This window comes from Papaver somniferum, chromosome 8, assembly GCF_003573695.1.
Source record: "Papaver somniferum cultivar HN1 chromosome 8, ASM357369v1, whole genome shotgun sequence".
Classification (NCBI taxonomy): domain Eukaryota; kingdom Viridiplantae; phylum Streptophyta; class Magnoliopsida; order Ranunculales; family Papaveraceae; genus Papaver; species Papaver somniferum.
The window spans coordinates 120,908,063-120,934,708 of record NC_039365.1 but is presented as its reverse complement, the minus strand read 5'-3'; the positions used below and the strand labels follow the sequence as shown (position 1 = coordinate 120,934,708).

General features: G+C 36.2%; 2 protein-coding genes across 2 annotated transcripts; both read right to left on the bottom strand.

The window, feature by feature from the left end:
- Window positions 1-609: 609 nt before the first annotated feature.
- Window positions 610-3,803, bottom strand: LOC113302821. Its single transcript, XM_026551779.1, has 7 exons — window positions 2,953-3,803; window positions 2,524-2,809; window positions 2,202-2,393; window positions 1,903-2,076; window positions 1,602-1,790; window positions 1,380-1,493; window positions 610-1,140 (listed from the first exon to the last, which is right to left on the bottom strand). Exons 1-7 carry the CDS (start codon window positions 3,774-3,776, stop codon window positions 868-870), a joined length of 2,052 nt encoding a protein of 683 aa, XP_026407564.1. The 5' UTR covers window positions 3,777-3,803; the 3' UTR covers window positions 610-867.
- A 10-nt stretch (window positions 3,804-3,813) lies between these two features.
- Window positions 3,814-5,868, bottom strand: LOC113302822. Its single transcript, XM_026551780.1, has 3 exons — window positions 5,590-5,868; window positions 4,500-5,295; window positions 3,814-4,083 (listed from the first exon to the last, which is right to left on the bottom strand). The coding sequence occupies exons 2-3, from the start codon at window positions 5,211-5,213 to the stop codon at window positions 3,835-3,837; spliced, it is 963 nt and encodes a 320-aa protein (XP_026407565.1). The 5' UTR covers window positions 5,214-5,295; window positions 5,590-5,868; the 3' UTR covers window positions 3,814-3,834.
- Window positions 5,869-26,646: the final 20,778 nt, after the last annotated feature.

Genomic DNA, 26,646 nt, shown 5'->3' with positions numbered 1-26,646 from the left:
CCACTGGGCCATGCTCGAATTATTGATATAAATGTATAAAAGAATTATTTTAAAACATATATCCCAACAAAAAAAAACTATCCAAAGAAATTAGTGGGACAAAGTTTGGTACCCAGAATTTTTTACGGTTAGTTATAAACAAAACCAATCAACCGTAAATTAGTTACGGTTCATTCCATCTCAAACCTAGCCGTAACGAAACTACCAAGATTACGGTTAAGTTTTAATAAAATCGAACCTAACTGTAATTAGATATTTATACATTTATGGTTGGGAATTCTTAATTCGTTAACCTTAACAGCTTCGGACTTTTTTTTTCCAATTGAGTGAATCTGACGAAAAGACAGTATCAAATCTATGATTTACGTTTGATATGATGAAGGAGAGGAAGTTTAGAATAAGAAAAATTAGGTTTTGCTTTTAGTTTTTAGGTTTTGATTTTAATTGGAAGGTAAGTTAGACATTTCCTATTACATCAAGATACCCCATAATCAAATTTTTAGTCACTAGGAATCTATATGAAGCCACTCTATTGGAATGTGACGTCCCAATAACAACTTTCTTTTTTTTAATGCGAAGGAACCAAACTAGTGAGAGCAACCACTATGATATGATAAGAGGAAAAGAGTTCGCAATTACTACTGATCTCATCCTCAACTCAAGAAGGAACCAAAATTTACAAGACCCACAAAATAAATACAGTGTGAGTTACATGTTTATTTTTGTATTTACTAGTTGAACATAAAATACATAGGTACACACAATACCTCGAGGAAGATGCTAATACATATTGTATACTACAACTTAATCTGCTTCTTTCCAAACCTCACGAAGGAGTTGATACCTGCTGACTTGCTGAACCCCGTATTATGTCGTAGTCATCCACTTTTGTGCGGAAGATGACTGTGAATTTTCAAATATAATTGAGTTTAGAGGCGAATCAAGTTCGTCAAGCTCATCATCGCTTGTGTAAGCTTTTCGGACTACAGACAACCCACTTCTTCTCAGTTGGGTTTCCTTTCCAACTTCTCCAATGATATCCAAAAGAGAATCTGCTGAAGGTGGCTGATATGTTATAGGAGTGGCGTTAAGGGGGAAGTTCTCGATGAATTCATCCTCGCACTCAATAAGCTCCTGACACTAAGAAATCAACAAGAAGAACAAAATTTAGTATCAAAAATCAAGAGTGTCCAGACTGTTTCAGAATTTTCACGAGCTAAGGGATCAGACATGATTGATAAATAAAGCTGCACAACAAAACTGGTTCGTTTTTGGCTATTAAACGTAAGCAATGTAGACTTTATCTTGAGGAACGCAATGTAGACTTTATCTTGAGGAGCGCATGAAGAACAGATATAGGCTTTTCTAGTGGTACTAACCTCAGCATTTAGTGTGTCAAACACATCATTTGGAACTGGCTCAGGACAAAACTCATCGGGAACAAAATTTTGAAGAATCCTCCTGATCATTGGAGCATCAAATGTTGAACATACCTTACAAATTTACAATCAAAATCCGAATGTCATTGATGCAGCTAAGCATGACCTTGCACAAACCAAATGAGGAAAAGAACAAATTGCTTTGGGCTTTTCTTAGTATACCTCTCTTCTGATGACCCTATCCATGAGCATATCCTTTGGGTGCATCATCAGATTGCTAAATGCATTCAGAAGACGGAAAGATTTCTCAGATTCCTCTCTGATATCAAAGTCACTTTCATCGTCATCATGGTGGTGATCATCATCATCTAACCCAAATAGATCAGAAAGCCATCTGGACCAGTTCCCAATCTGGAGTCTCAATGAACAGAAAGCAAGAGCGTAGACACAGGTTACCGATGTCTGATGATATAATGAATGCAGAAAGCAAATGGCTGACACAAAAGATGAAGTTATAGCTTACAGCATTTTTCAGTTGAGCACCAGCACCAAAACTTGATTTTCCAGCTGGAATAGGAAGTACATCTAAATCACTTATTGGGTCAGATACAGGATCCATTGGAACCTCGTCAACTGATTCACGAAGAATTGCATTAAACATAGCCACGTCTAATCTGGCAACAGATTGCTCCATTACCTGCATGTCTTAAGCAAGGTATCAGTAAGTGCAGATAATGGGTTACTGGGTCAATCAATAACACCAAAGTACATACACATGTGTATGTCCATGGAGAACTCGGGATGCAAATCGACAAAACTTACCAATCTAGCCAGCAGAGGTAAGCAACCACACTCATGCCCTGAAGCTCGAACTGGACAAAGCCTTTCACGGGCGTCTTTGAAGGCTTTCTTCCAGAGATCTAAAGAAAAGTTGACCTGCTCTTGCATGGAAAAACTAGATTGTCTCCTTCCACGTGACTTACCAGGAGCAGGCTGCATATATGGAGTCAATGTCTGGAGGGCAGGTAAAAACAAACACCACGAAGCTATACGATTTTAGTTGTTTACATTTTAGCTAAATGTTATGCATCAAATAACGGATATTGAAAACAAGTTCAGAGATACGCAAACAAGACTACCATACCTGCCACCAAATAGATTCCACTATCCGAGAAAAGATCCAGGTTTCGATCTTTTCTAATGCGGTTGTAAACGTGCATGAGTCCTCCCAGACATCAGAAGAACCAAGATTATTTTCCTTCTTCATAGAAGGAGGTTTCTTCCATTTCAATGAGGATCTATTGGAGTTTCCATTCACAACGTCATTGGTTTCAACATGTGGTCCTGCAGAAACTGGTAGCTGGAAATCCTCAAGAGTCAAGCTAATAATCCCTCTCAAAACAACTGAATTTGACAACCAGAAAGTTAACCTGCATTTTGAAGGCAGAAAAAATTAGAAACACAGCCAGATAAAAAGAATATTTCACGACACAAGGACAACCTTTTAGGAGTCAAATTTTTTGAAATTAATAGACCAAAAAGCGTATGCTGCAATGGGTGGATTCATATATACCTTGGGACATTATTCCCACAAGCTTTTGCGACCAAAAGTAATCCCGAAATTATACTCTTAGCCACACTTGCTCTGCTTACTTGTGATGGATTTTTTGAAGCATGTAAATAGAGCCTAGATAGGCGCCTAGCAGGAGCGTGGACTTTGTTTACAGAACTCCCATGCTCAGCAACAACTGAATATAGGGAAAGCTCCATTGCAGCAGTTTCTCTCAGCTCCCCCTGGAGCTTCTTTATTCTGTGCTTGAGTTGCTGAATTATGCAATCAGATGAATTGGTTCTTGCTTCTCTTGGCACGATAGTAGTGTCTTTTCCTTCATCCCTTGTGAAGCTTAAGGTACCCTGACGCGCTTTATCTGGAATCTCCAGTGTTTTGACTTCTCCGGTTGACTGATTATCACCGACAAACCCATTGCTCTTGGGGGAGTCTGACGGTGACCTTACAGACTTCGCATACCTCAGCCTAGTGGTAGTTGGGGTATTACCCACTCTGAGACCTCTCCTGCTGCTAAATGGAGGTGTATCACTCGTACTAATCCCTGATGGTCTTATAGCATCTGGTGAAAACCCATCCGAAAATTTCATTTTCTGTGGTATTATGTCCATTATCAGCTGATAATCTCTGATCTTCTCACCCCGTTTTTTCCCTATAACCTGATGAGAGTCAACAACCTGGTGATTTGTATCTGGAGCTGCAGCTTCAGGTGGAAGATTTTCGAAGTTATTTTCGTCCGTAGGTTGGGCTCTTACTTGGATATTGCTTCTGCCATTGACAATCCTGTCACGAATCTCAAGTGCTGGACTCATGGGTGCAGAGTTATTCATGTTTTCCTCCTCTACACCTTCATTAGCTAAGGATGAAGAAGAAGATTGATCACTGTGGTTAACATTTTTTTCTTATGATTGATGTTGAGTTTCTGTTGTGGAACTTATACATTGATGCCTGGTCATTCTCTGGACTCCCTACTTCAGAAGATAACTCTATTGATGGCAAAGGAGATGAACTCCCATTGAAATGTTTGCCTGCTGCAATTACAGGTTCGTCCCCTGACTTCAGTGCCACCTGTTCCAGAGATAAGCTGGGATTGTGGGTACTTGTTCCTTTGCCATCCTTGACAGATTCTACTGCATTCTGAAATTGAATGTAAACGGACAATCAAGACATCTAGGCAGCCAAACTGCCAAAGTTAGGCCTAAGTTGTATTGCTAAGACTTGAAACAAATGCCACAGTAGCACACAAGCAGACTGCGGAGAAAAAGAAAGCCCAGCATTCAAATGTCCTCTCCGGGGAAACCTCAAATATCAAACCCATAAACCTATCTCTCCAGAAATTTCCCTTACTTTTGAGTTGGGGTCATCAAACAGTGGGTTCAACCTCAATGTGTCATATGTACTAGTAAAAAGTTGAGGGATCATTCTCGACGGAAAATGCAATGAGTCTACGACTATAGGCCTTTCCTAAATTTAACCAATATTGCGTGATTTGAGTTTATTGAAACAAATTATTTTGACAGGATCAATCAAAGAACAGGGACAAGCATATATACCTCTTCATTTTGGGGCGATGAACTCCCGGTAGCTTCAAAAGCTGATGAGGAGTTAGTAATAGAAGATTGTGATGAAACATCATCATCACTAAACGAAGCAATCTCAGCTTCTTCTGCATACTCTCCGTTCATCAATGCGGAAACAGATCCTTTGGCATCCGTGTCCAGGGACACTTCTCTAAACAAGCTCTCCCGTGAAGAAGAGCTGGAAATATGCTTCTCAAACGGCTGAATCTTAATAGACAAAACAGGTTGAGCAGTATTCTTAAAGCTTCTCTTGCAGTTCATTGGAGCAGTTACAATTATGGTTTCACTGATAGGCCCGTACTCCGCCAAATCTATAACGACTGTTCCAAGAAGCTGACCTTTCACCGTCTTATCCCTCCTAGGCTCGTATAGATTAAACTCTATGCAATTCTTCATATAAATCTCAGCATTTCTACCTTTAACCGATGCATCTCTAGACAGCATTACAGTAAGCCTAAAAGACTCGTTGAATTCAATTTTTCCATCACCAACACCAGACCCAACCAAAGGGACGACTGGGTTAATTGAACCCGAATTCCGATCACCATTTTCACATTGAAGTATAACAGAACGAACCGATTTCAAAGACTGCGACGGAGGCCAAGGTTTAATTTCTTGGATATGAATTTGGTAACCAACTTGAATTGAAGAGCCTTTCTTGTGTTTTGTCCTTAACCCAAGAACCATGGCTGAGGTAGGATGAGATAACACTATCCCTCTATGTGGTTCTCACCCCAATGCTTCCAAAAAAAGTTCCACTGACAAGCCTCTTCATTTGAGAACAAAAATTCATTTTAGTCACAGTTTCTAAATAATATCAAGCAGCTGATTAAGGTCATTGGGAGGGCCAATGCCCCCTACTAAAATGCACTCATAAAAACAACTTATAATCACACATATATAGAAAGAAACAAAAATATATGGCATTAGATCTAGAATACGAGTTACATTTTAAGATCAAGTTATCAGCTTTAAGCTGAAACAACAATTTTAACTTTTTCCAGTGAATCATTCGAAAGTCTAATTTTTTTCAACTAACAAAAATACCAAAATCATTACTTACCAAAGATAGGTGGTGGTGATGAGAAGAAGATGAAAGCAAATCATTGATGAGAAAATGCAGTATGAATTCATTCCTCCATGATTGAATTGAAGAGAGTGGGAGAGAGAGAGAGAGAGAAAGAGAGAATATTGTGGGTAGAACTGAGAATGTCTGAAAAGCAGAGCTGACAAAAGAGAGATTTTTAGCTAGTTTAATTAAGGGTCTTAATTAATAAGTACTTATTGATGAAAAAGTTAAAAATGAATCTGAAAATCATTAAGGGATTATAAGTACTTGTTATAAAAAGTTAAAAAACTTAATGCAACCAAGAATCCATTAATTAAACTAAATTAGAGGATTACTCATTTCAAACGCACTTTTAGAGTGACATTGTTAATTAAAGTTATAATTTTGGAGTGATTCGCCGACAATTTACGGTTCTCTAATTTACTAAAACAGTCAAGTATATCCGAGACTACACTATTTTCTGTTTTCTCATTTTCAACGGTTCTATTCTATTTGTATCCAAATCAAAGTTACTTGAAAAAAATGAAATATCGCGGAGAAAGATAAGTCCGATATGTGACTTTAGATTCGAAAAATAATTTTATTTGTTACTAGTTAATGTAATAATAGTACTCTTTATTCAATAATAATAATAATTTATAAAAAAAAATAAAAAAAAAATATGTGACTTTTACATGAGGTTTATTTGGGCTTTTTGATAAAGTACTTCTACTTTTAACGTTGCATTAAAAAAATGTCCTTGTTTTTTAAAAAATTGTTAAAGTACCCTTGCCTTTACCGTTTTATTCAAAAAACGGTAAATGGCAATTAGCAGCTGTTAACGCTTAGGTGGCAGGGTCAAAATGTTCAAAAAAATCCTTTCTCCTGAGTGGAGTTGGATTTTCTTGAATCCCCGAGTTGAGTCGAGTCAACTCCACTTCTTCTTATTGCCTGCAACACTAACACCATGCTCTCTAGAAAAATGGGTTGATGAAAGTTCATCATGAGTAGTATAAAGGGAAGGGACTTATTGCCTGCAACACTAACACCAGATTCCATTTAACTTCTTGCTGTATAAACCAGTAATTTCAGGCCATTTCTTTGCTTCCATGCACAACCTAGCATTTCATCTATTCAAACCCATTCATTCTTCATTCATCATTTGCTTCAGTTCAGCTACACAGGCAAAGGCATATAAACCATTACCTGTAATGAGCAACACTTTTTCTCTGCTCCAATTCCACATTCCATTCATCTGTGTACCAACAGCTCCAGGCCACATATAATATGCCTTTCTCATCCAGCCAAGACAGCAACATAACCAGCTGGTGCTCCTCTAAACCCATTCATCAACATACTACCAATACACCATAACCCTTGTTCATCTGTAGTTGCAATCTGCAACTCTAACATACCACCACCACCAGCACCACTGCATCCATTCTGTAACCACAAACACGCATAGCACCATTAGCATGTCCATATACTTGCAGTTATTCCATACACAACCAGCTTCATAACAACCCCTGCAACACTCACCACTGTCTCGGTCCATTGCAGTTCATACACTCCTTTCATACCCTGTACTCCTGCCATTTCCTATCTCCTAATGCAGCTCCAATTCTTGAGATCCTAGTACTTCGACTTCAGCTACATCCCTACAATGCACACTCCTGCCATACAACACCAGCTGCACACCGCATAAACCAAATCCAGTTCATATTTCAAACACCACCAGCTCATTATCACTGCGTCTTTCATGACTGTTGTCCTAGTCTTCATTTGTACAGAAGCTGCAACCTTGTTTTGCACCACAAACCTTCATTACAACATCATTACCAACTCTCACTATCAAATCTTCAATTACAGAGTTTCAATTTCAGTACCACCAGACCCTAATTTCCTTGTGCTCTTCTTGATCCATTCTGTAATTTGAGCAGCAGTATATCCTTTGCATCTTGATTTCTTGTTCATCTCAGCAGCCTTCAATACAAACCATAACTGTGAATCCATGTGCAACCCATTTCCTATTCCATCACTCTCTTCTCGATTCATCAGCATAGTATTCTTCTTCATTACAGAATCATCATCATCTTTTTAATCTCAGGAGGACACAGTTCAGACAAAACCCATGAATTCAACACACACAACCTTTCTCTTCCAGCTTCAAAATCTCATCAAACCCTTGAATAAATCTATTCCTGCTCTTGAAGGAAACAACAGCGGACCCTAATTCTTCTCTGAGATCTCACCTTCATCCACGAATTTTCCCCTGTGACCTAAGCATACATCTAAGCAGCCACCTGCAATATCATCACAGGCCACCTGCACTCACCCGAACAACAACATAATCAGCTCCACGAAATTTCCTATAAATTACTCAATCACCAAGAACCCTAAATCTCTTTCAAATTCTCACTAAAGCTTAAAATCAACTATTAATCCCTCTTTATCATCTTCATCACTGAAAACACATCTTCTACTCTTTAGTAACATGATTAATTTCACATAAAATCAAAAGATCACAAACCCTAAAAAATTTTACCTGATTTACTTTCCCTGAGTTCGAGCTGATTATATGAATCAATACCACCATCACCAGTCATTCTCTAAACTTCCGCGCCCCCTTTCTCTCGATCTTATACTCTCAAAATTACTCTCAGAATCACCGGAGTGAAGAACAGGGGAGGAGAAGAATAAGAAGAAATAAAGAGAAGAAGAATCAGAAGAGAAGAGGAAGTGTCGGCTGAACTTCCTCTTACTCTTAGATATAGTGTAGGGGTTTATAGTAATTTCACCCATTTTTTGACTAGGTAAATGACGGTTGACTCAATTTTGCGGGCCCAATATGTGAAAGTAAACGGTAAGGACACCTTAACAAATTTGAAAAAAAACGGGGGCATTTATTTTATGGATATCAAAAAACGGGGGTACTGTATCAAAATTCCCTTTTTATTTTTTAAATCTCTTTTGTACCTCCGAAGCTAAAACAGAAATAGGTCATCATTTCTATTAAAATAATAATATAGATCGTTAAATTTTATTTATGAGAATGATGTGAACACCAATTTACTTATAAAATCCAAACTATAAAGTTAGAAGCTAGCAAAAAAGAATCTGATCGATAAATAAGAAATTTCATAAATCTAAAAAAGAGGTGTAAAATGATTGAACTATCCCGAAAAAGAGTAGAAAGGAATAAAAGATAAGATTCATAAATAAAAAGTGAAGCTAAAAAAACCCAAAGAAGCTATAGAGGATAGAAACACATTGTACCAGTCAGTTAGACAGACTCGAACGAAACATCTTCAAAATCCTTGATAACGAGAGCCAACATAAATAAGTTGTACTTGACTATATGAAGAACATGCTCAGAATTCTACACCTTGCCAGAGAAAATATGGGAATTCCTTCCCTTCGAAGTACACCAAAGTATCACATCAACCAATAAACTCCAAACCTTTTATCACAAAGCTAGTATTTTATCTATATGTATATATTATAAAAAAAACTATATTCAGATTAAAAATGGGGACAATCCAAAATGTATAACACCATTTTCAACCACTTTAAAATTTACCGTAAAGAATTAACGATCGAAATTAAAATTGGTAGATGGTAAGGTTTGGGATCTGAAATGCATTATCTTTTGATAAAAATTGTGAGGATTGGTATCCTGAAATGCGTTACTGACTTGAAAATATATCACAATTATCCAAAATCAAGATTATGACTCAAAATTTTTTATAGTGACTTGAAATTTTTTGGGAAAAATGTACTAAAACAACACATTTATCTCACTAGTTATTGCCCAAAACATGCATATATATTGTGGCGCAAAATTGGTTATTTAATAATTGCAGTGGGACCTTAAATTCCTGTTATGACCTTAATTCTGTCTCATGAACAAAAATATAGTATGTAAGTCTGACATCCAGAATTACCCGTCTTGGACATATCAGTGACATCATAATGATCACATGCATATATCACACACAATTTCATATATAGGTTATTACATTATTATATATGTTTATTCATTCACAAATTTTTGTTGATCAACACTTAATTAGTTTTATCGAGAAGTCAAGTTCATAATGCATAATTGAAAATACCACTAGTTATAAACGTGTCCGCGTCCTAATTTTTGGAGAAATTGTAGTGTCTCCATGTCCATATCATGTCGTATCCATGTCAGGTGTTTGTATCAGTGCTTCACAGAGATAAATCGATCACAATGATCCGAAGATTTTTACGCGGCCCAAAATATGGTGGCTATTCGTAACCTGTCTCATAGCCCAAACTCTATCTAGTAATCTAAAATCTTCTTTGTGTCCTAAAACTTACACCTTGACCCTAAAATATGCATTGTGACCCAAATTTGTTTCATAATCCAAATTTCATCTCATAACCCAAAATTCGTATCTTCGTAAATTGACTAGTAGACGTTGGCAAAGAAGAAGATCGATTTAATGTGCGTTCATACTTTTGAAAGCACATGAGTTGTTTCAAGTTGATAATGTTGGAGGTTAAATATATATATCAAGGTTAGGCTAACTTTTGTAACGGGCGAAAATCTGCTCCTCTCTATAATTACTAGAAAAGACGCATGAGTGATGCGCCCGAAGACTTGTCGTTTCGTTACATAGGGAATAACAAACTAAAACACTAAGGCGGAAAATCCGCCTTCAAAATACAAATTACTGTTTCACAATTCTATTTCTTTCAATCAATTAGAACAAATGTGACTTAGATTTCACTGAAAAATTCATATACATAGATACTAAAATATAAGACGAAACCAGAACGAAATCAATAGAGGAAAATAAAAAATTATTAAATATAAAACAAATCTTAAGATATTACAATATTTATTTTTGTTTACCTATGACGACGTAATAACTTCCTTGTACACAACGTTCTTGGTGAACGTTCCAATTTATCAGCAACGCCTCTTTTCTTGATTAACATCTTAGCATTTGTGCTGGAAACACCCCTTGAAAGCCCAACATACAATTGTACATGACTGAAGATATGATCGGGTAAATAAATACTGGTATTTTCAATTTTTTATCTTTGTGCTTTGTTGATGGTGCATGCAAAGCACATATGTTCCGGGAAATGCTTGCGAATCATCTTATACGACAACTCAAGATTCTTTGGCAGGCTCATTGGCATTGATACAATTTGGAAAGAACTTTTACCCGCTGAATTCCCACCGAGGATCACCGCATCGATACAATTTGGAAAGAACTTCTTTATAATAAGCCTAATACTGTTGCATAATCCGTTCGTGGTATGAACATTCCTTAGTAACATAATGGAGTTTTCCTAGCTTCAGTTTCAATATATGAGGAGGTAAATAACCTGGGGATGTTCCGTTCAAGTGTTCCTGAAGATAGAGGTTGTGAAATCATCTTCCCCAGAATCAAATGAACGATACGTATGCTCTCTCTTCTGTGGGAAACATGCTAACCATTGGATCATTTAACTTCTCGACATTCTCATGCAGTGGTGTGATCAGTGCCCTGTAAATCAAGTAATCTTAATCCTCAAGTTATCTGCCAAGTCGGGAATGATAGCATTGATAAGCACGTATGTGCTACATTTTGTACCCGTATTTATATTATCTAGGACTCGATATTGTTGCTAATAATACTATTTTAATGCTTTTGTAGAAAGTAGAAGTAAATCCCATCATCCAAAATAAATGGCGAAATGTGAAACTAAAACAGTGCTTGCCACAAAAAAAACCAGCAAGGTTACCCGAGAAACCAAAACGAGACATAGAAGGGATGATACACAAGTGGGACGGTCTAATTGAAAACAAGGAGGTCAAGCACGTACACATGCTTTCCCCTGAATCATGGTTTTTTGGAGCTCAGAAGAACAGTCGTGTGATTTTCAGCAAATTGCAAGCAGAAAACATTATAGTGGGTTACTATGCCATGTGTCGTCACATATTTACACATCCAGTTTTGGGAAGTTGAAAAGGCATTAGCTATTAAGGAAATCTTGTTAGGTAGTGGAATATTGGAACAAATAAATGGGTCCACGTTAATATCTTATTGGAGGGAGAAAAATGAATTAAAAAGATTTTGCTTTCTCACCCGTGGGATTCTTTTTGAGTCTACCAAATATGCATGCAAGCAAAATGAAGAAGAATACATATGGGGAAATCACACTGATGACCACCATGCAAGTTTCACTTAAGGCTAATTAAGAGAATGACGACATGCCTTTATTTGGTATATATTTTCTGTATTGTGAAGAAAAAAAGGGGGGTTCTGGTGACTGTTTTGGGAGGCTGGTTTTGGGAGCTCTCTCTTGCGAGAGGCCGAAACCAGAGAAGAGAAAATAGAGGCGCGGATACAGAAGTGAAAAGAAGGGTTTGCAATTCTTGTGATTTAATTTCCATTTTGATTTTCTAGTGATTCTCTTTGATTTGTTTATGGATTTTGAGAAAGTCATGTCTAGCTAAATCCTTGTAACTAGGGTTTATGTTGAAACCACTTAGAGTATTAGGATATTTTCATTTGAATAATATTTAGAAAAAGACTTTTATGATTTGATTAGATTAATTCTTGAATAATATTTATTGACTAATCGAAATACAAGTTGTTCCTTCACCGGTTTTAAAACCTATGTGCGTAATCGATAGTTTTACAAATATGTTTGTCTTATTATTTGATGATCCATGCTTGGTTAATTTCTTTGATGGGTTATGCTTAGAAAAGCCAAATAAAATTTGTGAACTTATATTTAGTTTCGTGTAATTTTCTCGCTAACGCAATTTGATGGTGCATGCTTTGGTTTAGTCTTTTGATGTACCTGCTTAGGATGTCCCAGCGATATTTGCGACTCTAATACTTATAATAGGTGATGTCGATAGAACGAACAATAGACAAATATTCATGGATTATGTTTCATTTCAATAATTGAATAGAAGTTGGGGTGGATACTATAAACCCTGGTTAACCGACTCTCCCATTGAATTTCTTTTATTACTTTAGTTTAATTTTATTATTTCATTTCACATTTCTCAATTATAAAAATCTCAAAAAAAAAATTATTTTTGATTATTAAAGATATTGATTACAGTATTTCCACCGCTCCTCGTGGGAACGACCCGTACTTGCCTTTGTCTACTAGTTAGACAATGTGCGATTGCGGTTATCATATAGGGTTTCCCGAAATCCTAACAAGCATTTCTTAGTTGGGACACTGAATCTTCACCAGTCTAGGGTATCACCATATCATCTGGAATATTTGTCATGTCATTTTTTGAATAAGGTTCATTTCCATCACCAACTCGCATCAGAAAATCAGAATAAGACTTATCGCCCACTGAATGCATATCTTTCTCCACATAGGTGACCTGGTAAGATGAAGGACCTCTTATATTTCTCCACAGAGGTGACATAAGAAAAATCGGGGGTCTAACAACACCACCCAATATTTCGCTCAGCAATATGTATGGACTAACTCCAATGTACTTTTCTAGAGAATCAACTAGACAGTCAGACTCAATCTAGACTAAAGTATATCGAGGAGTTAATATCTCTCTCTTGATTTGATTTACTCGAGCCAATAGAATCAGCGAGTCTTTAATCAAATACAAGGAATAACTTGGGTGGTACCAAAGACCAATATCCAAGGATCAATCATTGACAATCAACAACCAAAGGTTGGATTAATCTAATTGATGATCTAACGCACAACCTGTATTATTTCAATTATAAAGAAGATAAAACAATATAATGCGGAAATTGAAATAACACAGACACCAAAAATTTTGTTAACGAGGAAACCGCAAATACAGAAAAACCCCGAGACCTAGTCCAGATTGAACACACAATGTATTAAGCCGCTACAGACTCTAGCCTACTCCAAGCTAACTTCGAACTGGACTGTAGTTGAACCCCAATAAATCACCCACTGATCCAAGGTACAGTTATGCTCATACGCCTCTGATCCCAGCAGGATACTACGCACTTGATTCCCTTAGCTGATCTCACCCACAACTAAGAGTTTCTACGACCCAAAATCGCAGGCTTTGACAATAAACAAATTTGTCTCACACAGACAAGTCTATCAAAGGATCAATCTGTCTCCCACAGATAAACCCTAAAGGTTTTGTTTCGTCTTTTGATAATAATCAAGGTGAACAGGAACCAATTGATAATCCGGTCTTATATTCCCGGAGAACAACCTAGAGTTATCAATCACCTCACAACAATCTTAATCGTATGGTAGCGAAACAAGATGTTGTGGAATAACAAACAATGAGACGAAGATGTTTGTGATTACTTTTTATATCTTGCCTATCGGAGATATCAATCTCAAGCCAATCAATCTGATTGTACTCGTACAATAGAAGATGCAAGATCATATCACACAACTAGGATAAAAGTATTATCGGTCTGGCTTCACAATCCCAATGAAGTCTTTAAGTCGTTAACCTGGTTTTAGAAAAAGAAAGCCAAAGGTTAAAGGAGAATCGACTCTAGTATGCAAACTAGTATCACACGTAAGGTGTGGGGATTAGTTTTTCACAATACTAGATGTCTCCTTTGTATAGTCTTTCAAATCAGGGTTTGCAATCAATGTTAGCTTAGTAACAAATCATTCAATATTCACCGTTAGATGAAAACCTGATTTATATTCAAGCTAATATTTCTCAACCGTTAGATCGAAAACTTAGCTTGTTACACACACTTGACAATGCACGCTTCTAGGTTTGTTAACCGTACCCAAACGTATGCACTTGTTGGTTCAACAATAGTTAACCAAAAGGTTAGCCATATGAGTATTTCATATCAACCATGTTCTTATTCACCATAACTAGTTCAAATGACTTCAAATGAACTAGTTAGAGAGTTATTCAATTGCAACGAAATCTTATGTACTACACAAGACACAATTGAAGCGAAGATGATTTGATTCACTTGAATCGGTTCATGAACTTTTATAGCCACGGTTTGCAAACTGCATTCCTTAGTCTTTTTAAGTTTAAGTTCAGAAATCATCTTCAGATATATAACCTTCTCAAGTTCCAAGACTAGGTTTGCGGACTTAAGTTACCGGGTAGAGTTTACAAACTCCAGCAGAAACTCTCGGGTATGAGAACTTCGCCGGTTCGCGGGCTTAGCTTCACGCAAGTAGTTTGTCAACTCCAGCAGAAATTTTCGGTTTTGAGAACTTCGGCAATTCGCGGACTGGGTTCGCGGACTTGGCTCACGCCATTCTTCCGGTTCTTTTGATCAACAAAGTTCGCAAACTTTGGTTCAAGGAATAAGACTTATACATAAACGTGTTTCCACAACAATGCTTATATCCACCATTGGTTATGTAATCTAAACTCTCATTTCAATCATTGAAACATTCTTAGAGGACGTTATACAGTTGTTACACCATTTCTCGTCAAAGCAATTTTCAAGATGATTGAAACATAACATGACTTTCCTTACATGGTAAAGATAAACTTGATCGAAGAGAAAAGCTTACCAACACATATTTCGAGATATAGATAGGCGAGGTATACTCGACTCGAAATACCAAATGTGTATAATCCAAGTCTATATATATAGCATACGACTTCTTGTCTCAAAAAGTAGGAGATAGAGTAGATAGACTTTTGAGTGATAGATAAGTTCAAGTCTTCACATACCTTTTTGTCGAGAAGTTCCACCGGTTCCTTGAGTAGTTCTTCTACTTGTATGATGAATCGCCATGAAGTCCTTGACCTCAAGTACACTTTCTATCCTAGTCCGAGACTTAGCTATAATCGACTAGAAATCAAGGCTTACAGTTTTGATCACTAACATTGACAAACATGATTGAGATAGGAACGCATGCGAGTTCGACCGAGCAATGCTCTAACAATCTCCCCCTTTGTCAATTTTAGTGACAAAACTATCAATACATATAGAATACAAAAAATATAAAGAAACTTTAGTAGCTCTTATTCCACATGTCTAATCTTCAACATTCCTCGAAATCTTCGTTACTTCCAAGTACTCCAATGATCCCAAAGGTTGTAAGTTTAGCATCACCGTTGTTGAAGATCCGTCGCTATAACAATGAGAAAACATAGTTCTCGATCATTGTTATACAGTGTCATAGTATTATTACACAGCACCAAAGTTCAATTGTATCACAACTTCAACAATAATACTATGGTGATATGTATCACTCCCTCTTATTCAATACTCCATCTCACATGGAAACCACTCCCCCTTACATAATGATCCGAAAACCATATGTATTTGTAGTATGAACTACATATTAATTCTCCCCCTTTTGGTCAATAAAATTGGCAAAGGTACAATGACGGGATCATAATGAAATTTCCAAAAGAGACATTTCATGACTAAAAGAAAAAATGCATACCAACTAATTTAGATGCAATCATAAAGCCGAAGCTAAATGCATTCATCAAGGAGTTTAAAGATACAAGGTAACCCCTCTAATATTCCACAGCCGCACTCCCCTCAAGATATTACCATTAAGCACAAGTTCAAAAGAACTCTCCCCCATTTGATGCCATTCCCGAAAGAACAACAAGAGTGACCTTAATTTCAAAAGAAAAGAAGGATTTTATTGGACACCAAAAAACATGAGAATGATTTTTTGTATCCAAAAAACTCAATTAAATTAATCACAAGGAAACCCATGATTAATTTAATCGGAATACGCAATCAAATTAAACACAAGATGTGAGTAATTCAATTGATTATGCTCAACATAAGAGAACTTATGGAGATAAGAAAATACTCAACTAGATTAATTACAAGAGAACCCATAATTAATCTAATTGGAATATACAACCAAACTAATTACAAAAGTAATCAATTTAATTGCAAATGTTTTGCTCGAGATAAGAAAACTTATAGAGCAATAACTAAATAACCAAACAAGATGATTAATTTAGTTCAATATGCTCGACATAACATATCTCACGGAGCACCAACTAAGCTAATAAATCAACTTGGTTGTATAGTGCTCAACATAAGATGCATTACGGAGCCTCACAATAATACATAAAAATATGGATCAGGGATGATCAATACTGCGGAATACACAAGGATTCATTCTATCTTCAATCACTATTTGCATAACGATATTAATAGACATAATCCTTGAAAACAAAAGATTTTAACCTATCTTCCATCAAATGTTTGACAATATAGGCTTAACTTTTGTATTTGTAAAAATTCTATTCATTCTTTTACCTTTACATGAATAACGATCACAAACGACTTCACTTTTGACAGAGTATGGGACAAACATAGTTCACGGACGTAAACACCAATATCTCATAACATATTGCAATATATCAAATCATAAAGATTAATACTGCAAAAACACCATCTCTAAATATATTTTTTTTTAGAATTTAAACCAAAAAACCTAAAAAGGGACAAGAAGATGAAACATAATAGCTATGTGTAGTCACAATCATTACTATTCAAGTACTAGTTATTCTTCCTACTAAGCCAAAAAGAAGACATACTAGGAAATAATTGAATCAGGTTTCTCTGACCACTTCATACCTTTGAAACAGACCATCAAAGTAAGTATCGTTGATATCCTTGATCTTCTTGACAGTCGAAACACCATGTTCAAGAGTTAAAACATTAGTTTTTCGGTCAACAATGCGAGAAAGATGTCTAGCTTTGGCGCAGTCAAGGATAACTTTCGTCTGATTCCTGATTAAGATATTCTGATTGTCAAGGATTTTTTCCTGTCTATCAATAAGTTGGTTTATCTGCAATTGAAGGTTAGCAAGTTCGTTCTTAACCTCACTTTGAACGAAAATTAAATCCTTGACAGATTCTCCAATCCAAGAGTTAAACTCTTTTCTTTCGAGCATCTTCTTCAGAACAAAATCTTGAGCTGAATCACATCCTTTTACGTCTTTCTCCACTGTAGAGTTTACTTCTTCTTTAGGAAGAGTTTCCATAGACATCCTTTTCGAAGATTAAGAACACATATATGAGATATATATATATATATATATATATATATATATATATATATATATATATATATATATGTTAAGTAGTACACCCTAGACAAAAACCCTCGAGTTCCTTGACGAGATATGGACGCCCGTGGGCTAACCCGAACGTATGAACAAAAAGGATGGACCAAACAGGGAAAACTGCACATTGACATTTTCAATGCTTATGAACAGGTTAGAAACGTCACAACGAAGAAATACTAAAAACTCACAAAGAAGCTATCAATCAGACAGAAAAAAAAAAACTAAATACTTGAGCATCTCTCAATTATCATCCTTGTATCTCTCAAGTTAGATACGAGAATGGAACATTCTACTACTAGGTAGCAGAGGGAGACATAGTCTCACCATAGGTATTGAGAGGATAGTTGTGTTTTTTACCTGGATGTCTGACCTCGGTATTTCTTGTTTTCCCTTGGCTGTTTTCAAATTTAAAGAAATTTTTCACAACCCTTCCTGAAAGCTCAAGAGAAGAGGCTTTCTGATTATTGAGTCTATGACCTCTAGAAATCAGTTCTAGAGGATTTTCTGAAATGGGTCTCCATACTCTAGACTTAGCTTTGCCAGAGTTGTTCTTATAAGCACAGGACATGCTTCCATTAACAGCACAAGAATTTGTACCACTAGAATGCACAAGGGTCCTGTAATAATTTCTAGGGAAGAGATCATTCTTATTAGTTGTCTGGTTTCCCGTAGACATAAGGTTCATTGCTGTAATCGACTGACTATTTGTTCCATTAACAGCTAAGCGAAGCAAATTGTGAAGTTTAACAATTTTTTTCTTCCTGGAAAAACAATAAATAGCATAGTGGTTCCCTTTTCCACAGAAAGTACAGGTTCGTGGAGGAGAAACAAAAAACGGCATCTGTTTTAACTTCACAACCCTGTGAGAAGATGGTAAGTTATGTAAGCTTTTCTTGACAAAATATTTTCTTCGAGCATATTTCTTCATGTATTGTACGTCAGGAACAGTTGGAACAGAAGAATGGTTCCTTAAGACAGAGTTATCCTTTTCCAAGGACTTGCATTGTTCATAGGCTAGTGAAAGGGATGCTTCTAGTTTCTCTTTTTCAACACGAAGTCTGTCAATATCAGATGAATGCACCTTGATCAAACGTTTTTCTCTAATTGACCCTTCTTTGACACTCTTTTAAAGATCACAAATCCTTTCACGCTATAGATTATTTTCTTGAAGAAGTTTCTCAATATCCTTAGAGAAGGACTCAATAATGTTATAGAGTACACGTTCTCGATCAATAGACTTTTGAAATTCATCGATGAGTTGATAATGATTATGAAGATCAACAAACTCAGTAGAATTTTTTGCGATTCTGGTGAGCTCCATTTCAGCTTTTGCCATTGTGTCCAATGTCTCATTGGAGTAAGAGTGATCAACACAAGATGAGACAATCTTCCTACCTCTGGATTCGGAAGAATCAACTAAGGAGCAATCCTTTGAGGTATTCCCGAGACAGCTGACAAAGTTGAAAGCTTCCTCAGACTCAGATTGCTACAAACACAGACTTGTAAGGTCTTGAACGTGTTTGCATGCTCTGATACCAATTGAAAAAGCGGGTGTATAAAAACGCCACCTAATATTTTGCTCAACAATCTGTATGGACTATTCCAATATAATTTTCTAGAGAATCAACTAGACAATCAGACTCAATCTATATTAAAGTATATCGAGGAGTTAATATCTATCTCTTGATTTGATTTACTCGAGCCAATAGAATCAGCGAGTCTTTAATCAAATACAAGGAATAACTTGGATGGTACCAAAGACCAATATCCAAGGATCAATCAATGACAATCAACAACCAAAGGTTGGATTACTCTAATTGATGATCTAACGCACAACCTGTATTATTTCAATTATAAATGAAATAACACAGACACCAGAAATTTTGTTAACGAAGAAACCGCAAATGCAGAAAAACCCCGGGACCTAGTCCAGATTTAACACACACTGTATTAAGCCGATACATACTCTAGCCTACTCCAAGCTAACTTCGGACTGGACTATAGTTGAACCCCAATCAATTTCCCACATCCAATGTACATTTATGCTCCTACGCCTCTGATCCCAGCAAGATACTGCGCACTTGATTCCCTTAGCTGATCTCACCCACAACTAAAAATTTCTACGACCCAAAATCGCAGGCTTTGACAATAAACAAATATGTCTCATATAGACAAGTCTATCAAAGGATCAATTTGTCTCCCAAAGATAAACCCTAAAGGTTTTGTTTCGTCTTTTGATAATAATCAAGGTGAACAGGAACCAATTGATAATCTGGTCTTATATTCCCGAAGAACAGCCTAGAGTTATCAATCACCTCACAACAATCTTAATCGTATGGTAGCGAAACAAGATGTTGTGGAATCACAAACAATGAGACGAAGGTGTTTGTGATTACTTTTTTTATCCTGCCTATCGGAGATATCAATCTCAAGCCAATCAATCTGATTGTACTCGTACGATAGAAGATGCAAGATCAGATCACACAACTACGTTAAAAGTAGTATCGGTCTGGCTTCACAATCCCAATGAAGTCTTTAAGTCGTTAACCTGGTTTGAGAAGAAGAAAACCAAAGGTTAAAGGAGAATCGACTCTAGTATGCAAACTAGTATCACATGTAAGGTGTGGGGATTAGTTTTTCACGATACTAGATGTCTCCTTTATATAGTCTTTCAAATCAGGGTTTTCAATCAATGTTATCTTAGTAACAAAGCATTCAATATTCACCGTTATATGAAAACCTGATTTAGATTCAAGCTAATATTTCTCAACCGTTAGATCGAAAACTTAGCTTGTTACACACACTTGAAAATGCACGCTTCTAGGTTTGTTAACCGTACCCAAACGTATGCACTTGTTGGTTCAACAATAGTTAACCAAAAGGTTAGCCATATGAGCATTTCATATCAACCATGTTCTTCTTCACCATAACTAGTTCAAATGACTTCAAATGAACTAGTTAGAGAGTTGTTCAATTGCAAGGAAATCTTATGTACTACACAAGACACAATTGAAGCAAAGATGATTTGATTCACTTGAGTCGGTTCATGAACTTTTATAGCCATGGTTTGCAAACTGCATTCCTTAGTATTTTTAAGTTTAAGTTCAGAAATCATCTTCATATATATAACCTTCTCAAGTTCGCAGACTAGCTTCGCGGACTTAAGTTACCGGGTAGAGTTTACAAACTCCAGCAGAAATTCTCGGGTATGCCGGTTCGCGGACTGAGTTCGCGGACTTAGGTTCACACAAGTAGTTTGTCAACTTCAGCAGAAATTCTCGGGTTTGAGAACTTCGGCAGTTCGCGGACTGGGTTCGCGGACTTGGCTCACGCCATTCTTCCGGTTCTCTTGATCAACAAAGTTCGTAAACTTTGGTTCAAGGAATAGGACTTATACATAAATGTGTTTCCACAATAATGCTTATGTCCACCATTGGTTATGTAATCTAAACTCTCATTTCAATCATTGAAACATTCTTAGAGGATGTTGTACAGTTGTTACACCATTTCTCGTCAAAGAAATTTTCAAGATGATTGAAACATAACATGACTTTCGTCACATGGTAAAGATAAACTTGATCGAAGCGAAAAGCTTACCAACACATATTTCGAGATATAGATAGGCGAGGTATACTCGGCTCGAAATACCAAATGTGTATAATCCAAGTCTATATATATAGCATACGACTTCTTGTCTCAAAGAGTATGAGATAGAGTAGATAGACTTTTGAGTGATAGATAAGTTCAAGTCTTCACATACCTTTTTGTCGAGAAGTTCCACCAGTTCCTTGAGTAGTTCTTCTACTTGTATGATGAATCTCCATGAAGTCCTTGAGCTCAACTACACTTTCTATCGTAGTCCGAGACTTGGCTATAATGGACTAGAAATTAAGACTTATAGTTTTGATCACTAACATTGACAAACATGCTTGAGATAACAACGCATGCGAGTTCGACTGAGAAATGCTCTAACAACCTGGTATGACACGAATCAACCAATTTGTCCCCTAGAAAGTTTTGGTAGGCATAACCAGCCGAAAATAACCTTCCATAATAACAATCTTACTACCAAACTGTTAGAGCACTGCTCGGTCGAACTCGCATGCGTTTTTATCTCAAGCATGTTTGTCAATGTTAGTGATCAAAACTATAAGTCTTGATTTTAGTCTATTATAGGTAAGTCTCGGACTAGGATAGAAAGTGTAGTTGAGCTGAAGAACTCCATGCCGATCATAATACAAGACAAAGAACTACTCAAGGAACTGGTGGAACTTCATCGACTAAAAGGTATGTGGAGACTTGAACTTATCTATCACTCAAAAGTCTATATACTCTATCTCTTATCTTGAGATAAAAGTCGTTTTGTTATATAGACTTTGATTATACACATTTGTTATTTCGAGGCGAGTTTATCTCGCTTATCTATTTCTCGAAATATGTGTTGGTAAGCTTTCGCTTTGGCCAAGTTCATCTTTACCTAGTGACGAAAGTCATATTATGTTTCAATTACTTGAAAATGGCTTTGACGAAAAATAGTTTGTGAACAACAACTATATAACGTCCTCTAAAAATGTTCCAATGATTGAAATGAGAGTTTAGATTATATAACCATTGTTGGATATAAGCATTATGTGGTAACACATATATGTATAAGTCCTTATTCCTTGAACCAAAGTATGCGTACTTTGATGCTCAGGAAAACCGGAATAGAGTCTGCGAACCCAGTCCGCAAACTGTCGGAAGTTCTCTTCCCGAGAAAATCTGTTGGAGTTTGTAAACAATTTACAAACTTATTCCGGGTACTTAAGTCTGCGTGCTTAGGTTGGTTATTTTCTAAAAATGATTATTCGTGAACTTATACTTATATAAACTAAGGAATGCAAGTTTGCAAACCGTGGCTATAAAGTTCATGAATCGATTCGAGTGAATCAAATCGTTTTTGCTTCGATTGTGTCCTGTATACTTCAATAAGATCTAAGCAATTGAAATACTCTCTAACTTGTTCATTTGAGTCATTTGAACTAGTTATGGTAAAGAAGAACATGGTTGATATGAAAGTGCTCATATGGCTAACCATTTGGTTAGCTACTGTTGAACCAACGAATGTACATGTTTGGATACAGTTACACAAACCTAAAACATGCATTTCATTTGTGTGTAACAAGCTAAGTTTTCGATGTAACGGTTGAAATATATTAGCTTGAATATAATCATATTTTCATATAACGGTGTATATTGAATGCTTTGTTACTAAGCTAACATTGATTGCAAACCCTGATTTGAAAGACTATATAAGGGAGAACTCTAGCAACTGGGAAACCTAATCCCCACACCTCCTGTATAATACTAGTCGTATAATCTAGAGTCTATTCTCCTTTAACCTTAGGTTTCTACCGATACCCTGTAGGTTAACGACTTGAAGACTTCATTGGGATTGCGAAGCCAGACCGATACTACTTTCTTGTAGTTGTGTGATCTGATCTTGTTGTTTTTATCGTATTGAGTACAATCATAACGATTGGCTTGAGATTGATATCTCCGATAGGCAATATATAAAAGTAATCACAAACATCTTCGTCTCATCGTTTGTGATTCCACAATATCTTTTTTCGCCGCGTCGATTAAGATTATTGTGAGGTGATTGATAATACTGAGATATTCTTCGGGAATATAAGTCTGGTTTATCAATTGGTTCCTATTCACCTTGATTTATCAAAAGACGGAACAAAACTCGTAGGTATTTCCATGGGAGACAAATTTATCTATTACCGTAGACTTTTCTGTGTGATACAGATTTGTTTATTAAAGTCTTTGAATTTGGGTCGTAGCAACTCTTAGTTGTGCGTGAGATCATCTAAGGAAATCAAGTGCGTAGTATCCTGCTGGGATCAAAGACGTAAGGAGCGCAACTGTACCTTGGATCAGTGTGACATTGGTTGGGGTTCAACTACAGTCCAGACCGAAGTTAGTTTGTAGTAGGCTAGTGTCTGTAGCGGCTTAATACAGTGTGTGTTTAATATGGACTAGGTTCCGGGGTTTTTCTGCACTTTCGGTTTCCTCATTAACAAAACTTCTAGTGTATGTGTTAGTTCTTTTCCGCATTATATTTTGTTATATAATTGAAATATCACAGGTTGTGCGTTTGAATTAATCAATTGGGAAATCCGACCTTTGGTTGTTGATTGAAATTGATTGATCCTTGAACATTGGTCTTTGGTACCGTTCAAGTTATTTCTCTTGTATTCAATCAGACTCGCAGATTTCTATTTGCTTGAGTAAGAATTGAATCGATAAAGAGAGATATAACTCGTTGATATACTTTATTAAGATTGAGTCTAGTTGATTCTCTTGAAAGTATATTGGAGTTAGTCCATACAGATTGTTAATCGAAATATTGGGTGTGGTTGTTGTACCCACTCTTTTTCAATTGGTATTAGAGCAGGCAAACACGTTTAAAGAACTTACAAGTCTGTGTTTGTAGCAATCTGACTCTATGGACCAGAATTCTATCTTCATAAACGTACCACCAGTCTTCGATGGCTTAAACTACCTATGGTGGAAAATTCCTATGCGTGCTTTTCTTCAAGCTGGTAGTTTTCAAACATGGGTACGTGTTGTTAATGGCTATGAACCTCCGGTTAACACAGAAGGCGATGTAACTATACTGAAGGATATTGGTAGATATAGTCCATAAGAAGTTCTTGCTGCAAAGCAAAATTCTGACGGCTTAAATGTTATCATACATGCCATTACCCCAGATCTTCAGCACCATATGACTATGTGCACAAAGTCTAAGGAAGCCTGGAATATCTTAGAAACTGTATTTGAAGGAAATATCAATGAGAATGAAGCTAGGCTTCAAAACCTAAGTTCTGATTAGGAAAACCTTTGTATGGAAGATGAAGAAACGTTCGATGAGTTTAATCACAAAGTGTTTGAAATTGTTAATGCATCTTTTGCAGTGGGTAAGACTATTCCTGAAAAGGACATTGTGATGAAAAATCTCATATCCCTGTCATCTAGATACGATTCTAAGAAGCATGTCATTGTTGAAGGAAATAACCTTGATACACTTTCCAGAAATTCTGTAGCTGAAAAGCTGAAAATTTTCGATCTTGAACTTGAACAAAGGATGAAGCGTCACCAGTTTAACAACAATGTTGCTAAAAGTAAGTGTCGACATCCTAAATTGATTGATCATAAGGATGAGAATTGCTTTAAATCAACTCTGTTATTTTTTATACAACATCTTAAGAAAACTCTTAGACAGAGCAAAAGAAAGTCTCAAAAAAGGGCACAGTCAATCAATAAAAAAGTGAAGAAAAACTATGTTAGCAAAACTAGTTTCAAGTGCTATAGAAGTGTCCATGATACTCCTAAAAAACCTGATACGGAGTCGAGTGAGTTAACTAAAGCATGGATGACTACTCTTGACTACTGTCCTGAGGATGATTCTGTGATGGTTCTCTTAATCTTTTTGCCGATAATCACGTTTGTCCCCCTAACAGTCCTGATTGTTCCATGATAAATAATCTTATACTTCTACAGAACTGGAAAAGGAAATCTTAGTTAAAAGGATTGAAGATCTGGAATACCAACTGTCTAAATTAAAATTGGAGGTGATCAGTTCTAATCGTGATTCTTATAAGACATGCCGAACATCTTCGATTATTCCTCTTAAAAGTTGTCAGCAAATTCCTCCTAATTTTATATCCTCCTTATGTCACCCCGACAACAAGGATAGTATGGAAAATCACAAGAACGTACCCAATCTTGTGAATTCCTCATATGAACATCAGGATCACCTTAAAGTCTTTAGCACTAAGAAACCGGAGAAACCTTTCTCTTTCAAACGTTGTTTGAAGAAGAAACATAAATCTCTTATAAAACCTTGGTTCTTGGTTAAAGAGATTTCCAAAAGACTACATAGTTTGCGAAAATCAACAATCAAGACTGTGCTAAAGGAAAGAAAGGATGATGTACACAAATCATTTTTTCAAAAAACGAGACAAAAACAAGGAATAATAAATACTTCATCCCCTCGTAAGAAGTCACCCAGTCCTGCAGTGGATTGGAATAATTATGTTCTATAATACTGTGAGTGATAATTTATGTCTATCCCTCTTAGACAAAAATCATAATCTTCAAGAGGTTTGTGATGAATTATTTTTGTTATTGTTGTCAAACGGTTTTCTCCTTTTAGACTTTTTCTAAAGGTAACCTTTTTGAGTTAGGGTTTTGGTCAAAGGTCAGTTTGGATATTTTTCTTCTTCCCTCAGATCTTTTTAAGATGAATTTTTTCCTCTGCATAAAAATTTCATCTACCTCTTGTAATCATGTCCTCCTCAAGTCTTTCAAGCAAAGAAAGTGATGTTTGGACTGTTCTTTTTCCTTCTAAGAAGATTCGTTTTGATTCTTCAGACAATATGATGAGCCCTGATAATCACGGGTCCTCTCTAGATGGAAACTCCTATGTTTCTCATTTTGATAAGCTTTCCTTAACCATGAATATCGTCTTAGAACAAGTCCGTGCCCTAAAAGGTGAACTTGAAGCATCATCCAAGAGACTTGAAGAAAAGATGGATAATCTGGAATCTGGAATTGATCTGATTGAGGATGAGCTCGAAGAATACAGAGAATATGAGAAGAGTGATCAAAGTAAGTGAAATGGTTTATAAGTGTTTATTTTCCTAGTAAATCTACGAATAATAATTTTATTGTTTTTTTTCATAAGAATAACTAGAGTTTGGAATAACCATTATTGTGATTACACATAGCTATGTCCAACGTTTTCATCTTCATGTGTTTTAGGTTTACTTGTTTAAATTCTAAAATTGTTTGGAAGATGATTTTTGCAGTATCAATCTTTATGGTTTTATATATTGTAATTTGTTATGGGATATGTGTGTTTGCGTCCGCGAACTATGATTGTCTCATACCTTGTCAAAATTTAAGTATTTCGTATGTCGATATGCATGTATTGATAAAATAATGAATGCACTTTTGACATTACAAAAGTTTGA